At 40.9% G+C, this 12,590-nt stretch overlaps 1 protein-coding gene across 1 annotated transcript; it reads right to left on the reverse strand.

Moving 5' to 3' along the window:
• Positions 1-321: 321 nt before the first annotated feature.
• HS3ST5 (heparan sulfate-glucosamine 3-sulfotransferase 5) lies at positions 322-6,517 on the reverse strand. Its single transcript, XM_077811709.1, has 2 exons — positions 6,411-6,517; positions 322-1,252 (listed from the first exon to the last, which is right to left on the reverse strand). The coding sequence occupies exons 1-2, from the start codon at positions 6,515-6,517 to the stop codon at positions 322-324; spliced, it is 1,038 nt and encodes a 345-aa protein (XP_077667835.1).
• Between the last annotated feature and the right edge of the window lie 6,073 nt (positions 6,518-12,590).

Here is a 12,590-nt window from a genome sequence, read left to right on the forward strand (position 1 = left end):
TGTCACATAATAAATGTTATTGAGCAAGAGGAACACTGGCCCTTTTGCACAGTATCTGAATTTATTCCCCTAAATACTACCTTGTCCTTTATTTGTACAGCTTAAAATGATGCAACTATGTAGAGAGTAAAGTTATGTTAGTTACTACTCTGTAGAAAAATTGATCCCATCTTATATTTGGTCACACACTGCATATGTACAAGTATGCATGAAAAAAAGTTAATTTGATAGTTGTGTCTATGAAAAGTGCATATTTTTACTCTAGAAGAGACACTGCTGCTTGTCTCCAGGTGCAACACATAGTGTTGTATGAAATTTAGTTTAGGGCCAGTTAAATGTCCTCCCAGTGATCTGGTAAAATTTTTGATTAAAAGGGTGAAAGAACTTGCGCAATTTGGTAATGACAGAGGAATCCACCTCTGGATGAATGCGTCCCTTGCTACCCGCCAGGCACTTGTTAAAGACAATGTTAAATCGCAAGCAGTAAAACCCTCTGGTGACATTGAAGTATAAATTGTACTGACTTATCCTTGGAGGAAGATTTAGGAACTTCTCCACCAGCTGGAGTTCTGGCAGTGGTTCTGCAATGAGCCGATCTCCATCTACAATATGAAACTGCTCGATTGGAAAGTATTTTAACCATCTCTCCAGATGTTTTGTGTAGATGCTGGTTCTCACTGCCTTATACTTAGTGTTCACTTCGCAGGTATTAGGATCAATAGCCAGCTTCTCAAATTTGTAGTAGGTTTTATTCTTTCTTTCCTTCCCCTCCAGCACCTGAGTGTAATCAGAAATAGCTCTTGTTGTGGGTTCCCTGACAATGATCAGTAATTTGATGGATGAGTTCATTTTATAAATCCTTTCAGGTACCTCCTCTGTGATAAAATATGCAGGGCTTTTCTCAATTGTTATTTGATGAGGGTAAGAAAAAGGCATTTTTTTCCTGTACCATTCAATACCCTTGGCATAGTTCTCGTCGTTATCAAAGAAGTGAATTTCTTGAGAAGCTTTGACCACTGCAGGATGGAGGTTCAGCATCTCAAGCAGTGCACGGGTGCCTCCTTTCCTCACCCCAATTATAATGGCCTTAGGGAGCTGCTGAACCAAATTGTGAAGTCGGATTTGCTCCTTACTGGCGTTGCCCTTACGGAACTCATGTAGCAGCCCACGCTTGAACTGCAGAGCTCGGAGTGGGATCTCGTCTTGGCCATGGGGTCGAAGTCGATCATCAATGGGACAAATGGGCTGCAGCCTGAAATCAACAAAACAGATGAGATTTTGTTCTGTTATAAACCATAATGAACATACGTTTGCAAATTTTATTTTAATCCACCCTTTATTAAATGGGGCAGACAATCTGTGGCATTTTTAATATTCTTCCAAATTCCTATTCATCAAGCTCTTAATTGATAGCAGCATGTTCACAGCACAAGAAAAACAAGTGGCCTGGGTCAAATTAGCACCTGCTTTACAATGAGATATTTGACAGATCTGGGCAATGTGCTTTTGGTAGAAAATCCTGAAACAAACCGATTCCTGATGTGTAGTGCTATTTTTGGAAGTAATATCTTGTCATTTAAGGTATTTATACTTTCAAAATGCTATTAATAACCTAAGATATGGAATAATGAGCCAATTGTCAGGATTCCAAGAGACAAAATCCATCATAATCCCTGAAAACACTAATGCTCAAGTTTGCACATAATCTCTCTCTCTATATATCTATATCTATAGATGAGTATTACATACACACACACACACCCCTCCCCCATATAAAAAGAGCATTATTAAGGTTGCAAGGTGAAGCACTGAAAAGTTGGGAAATGCCAGAATTAAGTGTGTGCATTATGATAAAGTCCTTATTTATATGTTTATATAGTATTTTAGGCACAGAATCCCTGCTAAAAATGTTGTTTTAACAAAGTTTTGTGTGTGTGTGCGTGTGTAATTTACTAGGTTTTTATTAAAAAGCAAACTGAAAAAAACAGAATTTCCATCATGTGGCATCAAATTGACATCCACACGTTCATCTGCAGACTTGGAACCTTTAGAACCACTGCAGAGACTTCTGTCACTTGAAGTAATAGAGGGTCTAATAGCGGTAGTATGTTGTCATCAGCACTTGAGTAAGAGGCAGCACAATTTGCCAGCAGATTTCACAGATATTTGCTGACAGCAGAGGAATAATGAGACTCCGTAATCTTGGGTTCCATTCCAGCCTCCAGAGGGATATGTGCTCTTGTGTTTTTGCCCCAAGCTTGACTCCTTCTGTCCTGTTCCTCCAGCCTGTTCATGTACCAGTCTTGTCTCTTTCCCACCCTTGGATCCTTACCTATCTGGTTCCAGTCTCTGTTCGTCTGGGTTCTTGTCCCAGTCCTAGTTTTTCCCTTTGGGCTCTCTGTTCAAGTCCCAATATCTCTCCCAATCTAAGTTTGACCCCTTCCACATGCTCAGTCCCCAGTCTCCTTGCCCAGCCAGTCTCAGTTACGCCTCTCTCTCCTTCTCAGTCTCCCCGGATCTTTGTCCCAGTCTTCCTTCTTCCTGGGCTTTGTTCTAGACTCTTTGTCCAGCCAGTCCCAGTTGTTCCCCACACCCAGCTCCTTGTCAGATCTCCTTGTTGCCCCCCAACCACCTGGCTCCCAGTCTCCCACCATTTCTCTCACTGACTTCCAGTCCCAGCCTCCCTGCCCAACCAGTCCCAGGCTCTCCTCTACTCCCCCCAACACCCAGTCCCAGCATCCTTGTCCAGTCAGCCCCAGTCCAAGTTTCTTTCCCCACTCCAGTCCCAGTCTCGCTGGACTCCTTCTCCCAATCTACTCCTTTCCCACACCCAGTCCAGCTTTTGTTACCTCTGCATTTGAATAAGATCATAGAATCATAGAAGATTTAAAGATGAGGGTTGGAAGAGACCTCAGGAGGTCATCTAATCCATCCTACTCCATGCTGCCTGGATGCCAGTAAGTCTTTGCGGGGGGCGAGGGGCGGTCATTGAATGCATAGGAAGGACAGGTTCCCTGATTTCAGGTCTGATGCCTGGCACCACCATTGCCTGAAGCACCTGGGAGCAGCCATTACAGGGAAAATCCAGTTCTCCCTGTAGGCTGGGCTGGAGCATGCTCAATTCCTCTGTGGGGATGGTTCATGCACAGTCTGGTCTACACAAGCTTGAGTTTGCTCAATGAGGATGGAATCTTTAGAGCTTTTAACTGTTCCTGAGCATTGCAAACTGTGACTTTTCAAAGGCTTATAACTTGGACACATTTGGTCAGATTTTCATATGGATGCCAAAAGGCACATCCTTGACACAAAGGCCATGCTCCTGCCAAATTTCAAGTCCTTACTCCAAAACAAGGGGTCACTAGAGATCCTCAAAGAACAGGTTGCCAGAATGTTTTAATATGGGCAAAATAATATATTCAGAAATGGCTACATTGTTTTGACTGAAAGTTTCCAAAAATATTCATAGAGTCATAGATTTTAAGGGCAGAAGGGACCACTAGATCATCTAGTCTGACATCCTGTATATCACAGGCCACTTGCACCAGCCAGCACCCACATGGGTGACTAGAATTGTACACACTATTCCAAACGAGGGCCTACCAATGCCTTGGACAACGGTATTATTATTTCTCTACCTCTACTGGAAATGCCTCGCCTAATACATCCTAGGATTGCACTTGCCTTTTTTCACAGTTGCAGCATACTGATGGCTCATAGTCATTCCGTGATTGACCTATGCAACCAGGTCTCTCTCCTCTGTCGCTTCCAACTGATGAGCCCCCAGCTTGTAGCAGAAATTCTTATTATTAGACCAGAAGTACAGGACCTTGCACTTTGTACTATTTAATTTCATCCCATTTCTATTACTCTGGTCTTCATCCAGATCTCCCTGTACAATATTGGGTGCCTCCCAACTTAGTATCATCAGCAAATTTCATTACCACACCTACTTTGTGTGCCAAGGTCATCAATAAAATATTGAATAAAATTGGTCCCAAGACTGATCCTGGAGGAACTCTGCTAGCAACCCCTCTTCAGTTTGATAATTTACCTTTCAGCACAACCAGTTGCCTTATCTCTGTTAAGCAGTTCCTGAGGCAGACACCTGGAATGGGAAGTTTCAGCTCAGATGGTTAAAGTTTGGGAAAGTTATAAGTAACTGAAAACAGGGTCTTTTTTCATGGTAACTCTCAGGCATCCTTTATAATAGATAGTACAACCAGCCATGCCTATTATATTAAGCCCTTAATCCCTGATCCTCAAAGGTATTTAGGTGCCCAATTCCCACTGACTTCAGTGGAAGTTAAGTGACTAAATACCTTTGAGGATCTGGGCGTAACTGACTGAGGCTCCAATCACAAGCCTACTGAAGTCAATGGGAGTCCTTCTACTACTGACTTCAATGGGCTTTAGATTGGGCCCTAACACACCTGTAGAAAGGCTCTTTCAGTTGGTCCTTCTATGTCTCTCTGGGCTTGTCTTCACTACCAGGGTAAGTCGACCTAAGTTACGCTACTCCAGCTACATGAATAAAGTAGCTGGAGTCTACATAGCTTAGGTCAACTTACCCCGGTGTCTTCACTGTGCTGCGTCGATGGGAGATGCTTTCTGGTTGACTTACCTTACTCTTCTCAGAGAGGTGGAGTACTGGGGTTGACTGGAGAGCAGTCTGCCATCGATTTAGCGGGTCTTCACTTGACCTGCTAAATTGACACCTGCTGCATTGATTGCCAGAGCATCGATCTCCCCTGTAGTGAAGACACGCCCTCTCTCTCTCTCTCTCATGAAGAGTACAAATAGAGTGTTGTAGCTGTTTTGGTCCCAGGATATTAGAGAGACAAGATGGGTGAGATAATATTTTGCATTGAAATTGGTCCAATAAAAGATATTATCTCACCCACCTTATCTCTCGAGTACAAACAGAGATGTTTTAATGGCAGTGTGGTATTTTTCCACATTGCTTAATGAAAGATGAAGATAAATCATACTGTCATTAGCAATATTATATATGGAACTTCTGGAATTCACTGCTGCATGAGGTCAATGAGTTAGATATTGTGGCTGGATAATTTTATGACCATCAATAACATTTGTAGCTGTGTAAGCTTAGATAATGATATAAGGTTAATTACATTTCATGCCTCAGGGCATAAGATAAACTCCTGAAGGAGTCAAGAAGGAATTTTTGCCCCACCTACAGAATCACATAATTGGCTATCTTTAGTTTTAATGTCCTCTGAAGCATCAAGCATTGGTCACTGCTAGAGGCAAGATACCAGTTTAGGGATCTGATCCTGTGAGGCACTGAGTCCACCTGATAGCATTGAATGCCTTCCTCAATAGTGGGACTGAAGTGAATGGAAGAGGAAGGCAACACCACCACATAGGGATGGGGCCCAGGTTGGTCAGTAGTCTTATTTGACATTGCAGTTCCCATGTTGTTCCTATGCAGTTTTACATGCTCTAGATATTTTGAATAGAAGCATGTCACAGTTTTGCACATCAGCCATATTTTTCCAGGGTAAGGGGTGAGCAGGATCACTGGCACAGATATGCGTACACAACCCCAATTTGTACAGACCTAGGCCTCAACCACAGGGAACCCCAAACTCTTTTTTCAGTCATGCTTCCAAAGCTGGCATCTATCAAAGCAATCCCAGGTCATTCTAAGGTCTCAAAGACATTATCAGCTGTTAGAGATAGGTCTGTTACATCCCAAATAGTTTCTAAGGGTGTGCCTGGTCAAGAGTGCCAAATACTCTCTAATTTCCTCTCTGTGGATTTTCCACTGCTCTCAAGGAAATCACTTGCAGACACAACCTCCTTGTCTGGTGCATTCAGCTTCAGAACATCATGGCTAGTTAACATAGTTAAAATTCTCAAACCCTGCAGCAATCTTTCAAGCGCAATAGGATTCAAAACTTGATAAGCTACTCTGCAGGCTCATACATAATTTTAATTACCACTGTCGCGCATTAATTGCTTTTCCGTAAATTTAGAAAAGAAGATACATAAATACATCATAACTGTTTTGCTGAGACTAGAGGTCAACGCACAGATGCACACAGACAAAAATGAGCTACTGTAATGACATTTGTACCGTATGCTGCTTTATTCCTCCTCTGAAAACAAGCTCCAATGCACACAGAATACAAATAGACAGATAGAAATACTTTGACTTGGACAAGCAGCACCTCTCTCCCTTCTCCCACTCCCTCCCCAGAGAGAGAAGGAAGAAATAATGAAAATCAGTATTAAGGTGCATAGTCTTTCTATACATCAGTAGGAAAAAAACCTGGAGATCTATATGTTTTAAGCAAACGAGGAGAAAAAAACCCAGTTATAATTAATAAATCCAGATCCATTTATAATTAAGACTGTGACTTATGCCTGGTTGTTTAATTACTTACCTATCCAAGCTCCCAACTCTGGCAACTAGATATAGGAGACTTCCAATAGCAAGGCTGCCTAGCACAAAGAGCTTCTGTCTCAGCAACGCCTGCTGTTTGAATAGCATGGCCCTCCATCAATCTTCAGGACTTCTTCAGTCTGCAGGGACCAGAACACATAAACCACTCATCAGCAAGTGGCAATACACTGGCTAATGTTTATTAACAGGCAGGCAATCAATTCTTACAAGTGATTAAGCCTCACTTGCAAAAATCTTTTAAAGCGGCATTGGTATTAGATAAAACTTGTTTATTTTGCTCTTTTTCCACCATTCATAATGAAGCCAAGCAACGTATCTAGGAAGTGGAACTTACTATTTAAGAGCCAGTTTAACTATGTCCACCATTACTAGGAGAAGCAGGGTCCAGTGGCTAGAACCTGGGGACTGGGAGTCAGGAAACCAAGTCAATTCATCTCCCTCTGTATCTTGTTTCCCTTCCCACCCTTCGCCTGTCTCGTCTGTTTAGCTGGTAAACCCTTTGGGGGCACAGACTGTCTCTCATTAAGTGTTTGTACGTAGCCTATTACAATGGGCACAAGATTCTGACTGAAGCGTCTGCTGGTACATCTGCACAGCTTGTGGCCGCCAGCCCCCCCAACCTGGGCTGATAGACTTGGGGCAGCAAGGTTTTCACTACCACTCTTAAAATAGACAGTGCTTTGAAGTTTTGGCTCAGGCTGGAGCTCGGGCTCTGAAGGCTAGGGAAGGGGGTGGGCTTCAAGCCTGAGCCTCCAGCCCAAGCAGTATGTTCAAAGTGCGGCCTATACAGCTACATTTAGCGTGCTGGAGCAACCCTGCTGCCCCGAGTCTGTCAGCCCAGGCTGGGAGGTTCACTGACGTGGGCTGTGTAGACGTACTGTAAGATGCTTCTGTAATGCTAATAAATAATAATAATAATGTCTAGTAAAGATATAGAAGCAGATCATGGCTCCAAGCCTTCATTTAGCCTGTAGTACTGAATTCTTTCTTATTTATATGACAGTAGCCCCACAGTAATAGTCCCCAGATCCTGGCTGCGTAGTGCTGGGCACGGCACAAACACAGAGTAAGAGAGAGTCCCTGCCCTGAAGAGTTTACAGAGGAAGCATTATTGTTCTCTTAGGGAAAAAAGAGATGGGGAACAGTACAGAGAGATTCACTGATTTGCCCAAGGTCACAGCAGAAATCTATAGCACAGCTGGGAATTGAACTGAAGTTTGAGTTGCTGCCTAGTGTCGTAACCACAAAACCATCTTTCCTCTTTTTTTTTTTTTTGTTATATTTTCCCCCAGCCTTTCAAAGTTAAACACAAAAATGCTCCCAAAATAAAGAATTTTAGATTTTAAGCAGTGCAGACAATACATAACTGGAGCTTAATATGTGAACAATTTAAAAGTGAGGAAAAAAATATACAGATATTACATCTCTGTGTAGATACATTATGACTAATTACTACTTTAATTAAATTCCTTTAATTAAGAAATAGGGAAGGGACAAGAAATGATGATGATAATGAGAGCAAATTTCCATAGGTTTACAGTCTTAAATCCTGCACTGCTGCTTTCTGTAAATAAAAGAAAGGTTTCAGTATTACAGTAATTGGTTCTGAATTTCAGTTCTCAGGAAACATACACAATCCTCTCCATATGAGAATAAAACACAGTCCAAATGTCCTCCCTTGTCTAGCTACTTGGATCCCAATGGATTAGTCATGTTAAATCATATCTGCAGGACTTTCTGTAATTATGGAGATCTGCAGAACATAGTGAAATTAAATTACAGATATCTTGGCTCCTGCACATAGATTCCATAGGGTCTCATTCTCTCAGTAATCATGTTGTCCTTAACATATATATATATATATATATATATATAGGCTCATTGGGATTCACAATTCCTTTAAAACATTTGCACCAGTTTTGTGTGTGTGTGCAAGATTGAGAGAGAGAGTTATAGAGCAAACAGTTGCTCCATTACCAACCAGGCTGAACTACAACAGCAGCTTACATATTTACATTTCACGCACACCCCCTATTCCCTATTTCACCACTTATGAATTACTCATAACGTTTGCAAACAAATTCATTTGGGGTGAATTTTCTGTGCTTGGCTTCAGCTCAGAGGTGATTTATTTGTAAAGTTTCATGAAAATTTGTCCAGCCAGTTTTGAGTTTTGCATGTATTAAAACAAAAATCCCATTTTCTCCATATATTTCTATCAGAAATGTGGTGCGTGCCTATCTAAAGAGTAGAAAGAGTTTTGTTCATACTTGGTTTGTTTTTTGCAGATCTCCTTGAGACCAGAGAAACCAGTCAAATTGGAAGGAAGTTTTGAAGTTATAAGAGCTGACCTTTTTTGTGCACATGAGTAACAGTTTTGTCTTTTATGTTTCTTTGCTCAATCGGCAGCTTAGAAACTTGCAGGGGAAGGAGGGAACACAAGCATAACAGGTCTTTGTTATTAGGTTTTTCTGCTCAGTGCACTGTAGCTTTGAATGTTGGGAGCACTGTGAAGCAATCAGGCATAATATAAATTTTCAAGAACGTTGAAGGCCAAATTAATTCCTGCTGTAACTCCCTTGACATCAGTAGAGTTAGAACAGAGATCATTTGCCCCTTAAAGCCCTAAAACCCCGCTTCTAGCAATGCCTGAAAATGCTAACTCACATGACACCATCAGAACGCCAATTAATTTTTTAAAAATAATTTCAAAGTTATTACCTTCCTCTGAATGGTGCATTGCTCTCTAATCTTTTTGTCTGCCTTTTGGCTCTCAAATTCCTTTGAACAGGAAGCATGTGTTTATTTATTAATTTTTTTAATCGTGTGAAGACCATTGTTGGTTATGGAAAAACGAATGAATCATTAATGTATAAAGCTCATCTTGTAAGTACATCAAGAAGCCCGGGCTAGTGGTGGCAATGAAAGCACTTGTAGCCCCTTAAACCTCATGTAGCTCAGAAGCATAGGCCTAGTAGCCCAGGTAGTCTTGTGTTCTAGTCCCCCTCTGCTGGTGACTAGCTCAGCAGTATGTTAGCACTTTCTGAGCCTGAGTCAAAGCCTACTGAAGCTGATTTGAATGCAGCGAGTTTTCTAAAACCCTTGCCATAAAATTTACAGTTATACCTGAAAAAACTACTGTGAAGTAGTTAAATAAATATCACTGCCATGATTTTTACAATGGAACAAGGGTTAGAGAAGTAATTTCTTGACACCTGAAATGACTGTATCTTGGAATAACTAGTTCTAAAGCACATAAAAATTATTTGTTTGTCATCCTATGCAACGGAGGAATAGGTTCAAGAATTAGTTATAGTTAAACCACTAAGTAATACCAACCGAAATACAATTAAGGTAAAAAATCCGTCAGACAGGAATGTTACAAAACCTTAACATAACAGCACTTAACTTTTGAAAGTGAAGAAATGAAAACCCTCCGATTCCATGGAAGCTGCATAGTCTCTAAAAGTATGCATGCCCTCAACTAAAAGGAAGATAAGAAAGAAGATATGGCAAAGTGGAAAGACACATTTGAACCAAATAAGTATCTTTCAGAATTTGTTACTGGAAGCCACAGAAAGAAGCATAAATTGTGACAATTAAAAATATAAATTAGCAAGGCTCAGCAGGATCTTGAAGAGTAATCAACCAATGTCATAAAAACAACTAACAATAAGTGGGTTAAATATATCAGAAGCAGAAAACCAGCAAGAAAAGTGGTGGCTCCCTCAGAAAGTAAAGGGAACAAATAAGACCTTTGTAGAGATGTTAAATAATTTTTCTACATCAGTCTTTATCACAGAGGATGATGGGGAAATACCTTTATAATCAAAGGCCTCCCTGTCCATGTCCATCTGAAGGAGCACTCTCCCTCTGGGACCCCACGACAGCTACATTAGACTGAGAGAATGAAACTGTTTACAACTAGGGGAGACACATGAATGTAGCAGACAGAATTGTCCCAGCAACTGGACCATGAGTGTGGAACTTCCTATCACAAGAGAGAACCTCAGCAGTTTCAAAACTAAATGCAAATCCCATTTCTGCAGGTTAGCCTTCTTCAATCATTTTGAGGAAATTAAAATCCAAACAAACTACTCCTACTTATCGGGAATGGAAGAGAGAGATTTTGCGTTTAGTATTTAAAATCTTGTGAGGTCTTAGATACTATGTTGATGGCACAGTGTAAGGCCTTAGATAAAACTGAGTTCAAGAATTTGTGCCAAAGACAAGTTTCAACACCACAAAATTATACTTACAGACCAAGCCCTTACTCTTCTGTGTGATATTATTACATATATTCATATAGGCTATAATATTATAGACATACCCATATATTTAGACAGATATGCAAAGAGATGGATTTAATCACAATGAAATAAGCAAAGGCACTCACTGGATTTTCATGAAACAGTCATGACACACAAAAAAGTGGTATAAAATTTCAAAATATGAAATGAAAAAACATCAACATTGTTCATGATGAAAGCATGGTTTTCATTATATAGAGAAGTATTACTATTATTGTTAAAGAGGATTTCTTTGTATCAAATTTATAAATTAGCTGAGACAGATTTTTTGCACACCAGCAGGGGTCATCCGTTGACCAATAAAGATCTGCCTACATATATTACAGAGACAAGGTGGGTGAGGTAATATCCTGGGACCAACATGGCTATAACACTGCACTCATATATTACAGACAGATCTTTGAATCTATTGATAGTTTAAAATGTGGTTAATAAGAAATGGAACAAAGTCCTTAATACCTTTCTCTCTCTCCTTTCACTTTCTGTGTTCTTTTAATTATAAAGACACGCAGCTCCACTAGTTGTTCACTGTGAGTAAAATTCATACACCTCAAGTGGATTGGTTTTGTGGGAGGAGCTACATGGTGGCCGGAAAGGGAAAGAATCCACTCCCCTCACCTGTGGGCATGCTGTGGAACAGTTTTTGATCCCCTTCATGGCCTAGGTTGGAACAGTGGCTGCAACCCCTCCTATATGAGGGTCTGTGGTTCCTGGATGCACATAGTGGCAGACACACTAGCTATGGCCTGCCCCTCCCTTGGCCTACTCTAAATGCCCACTTTGTGCTGAGTGGCTGGTAAGCAGACCTAGCATGAAATCAAGCTGAGCAGCAAGTAGCATTCTCCTTGTACCCATTCCACAGGTGCCCATGTCTGAGCCATTAAACTACAGCAACATTACTGAAGCTGGTGAATTGCATTAACAGAGAACTACTACACATATGATGAGTAGTAACAGTATTTTTCATTAAAAGGCAATTGATAAGAACATCAGAATGGCCATACTGGGTTAGACCAATGGTCCATCTAGCCCAGTATCTTGTCTTCTGACAGTGGCCAGATGCTTCAGAGGGAATGAACAGAATAGGACAATTATTGAGTGATCCATCCCCTGTTGTCCACTCCCAGCTTCTGGCAGTCAGAGGTTTAGGGACACCCAGAGCATGGCTTGCATCCCTGACTATCTTGGCTAATAGCCATTGATGGACCTGTCCTCCAGGAACAACATTCATCAATATATTAACAGGAGTGATGTAAGCAAGACAAGAAAAATAATTTTTCCACTCTACTCCGCACTGATAAGGCCTGAGCTGGAGTACAGTGTCCAGCTCTGAGCACCACACTTCAGGAAAGATGTGGACAAACTGGAAAAAGTCCAGAGGAGAACCACAAAATGATTAAAGTCTAGAGAACATGGCCTATGAGTAAAAACTGAAAACATTTGTTTAGTCTGGACAACAGAAGACTGTATGTAAAAAGTTGTTGTAAGAGGAGGGTGTTAAATCTCTTTATTCACTGAGGACAGGACAAGAAGTTATGGGCTTAAATTTCAGAAATGGAGATTTAGGTTAGACATTAGAAAAAACTTCCTAATTGTAAGGATAGTTAAGCACTGGAACAAATTACCTACAGAAGTTGTGGAATCTCCATCATTGGAGATTTTTAAGAACAGGTTAGGCAAACACCTGTAAGTGATGGACTAGGAAATACTTAGTCCTCCCTGAGTGCAGGGGATTGGAATAGATAACCTGTCATGGTCCCTTCCAGTCCTACGTTTCTATGATTCTATGTTGACAGTTACTCCATGAATGGTCTCAAAAGGGACTACTCACTGAATAAGGTACAACTTAG

This window comes from Eretmochelys imbricata, chromosome 3 (genome assembly GCF_965152235.1).
Source record: "Eretmochelys imbricata isolate rEreImb1 chromosome 3, rEreImb1.hap1, whole genome shotgun sequence".
Classification (NCBI taxonomy): domain Eukaryota; kingdom Metazoa; phylum Chordata; order Testudines; family Cheloniidae; genus Eretmochelys; species Eretmochelys imbricata.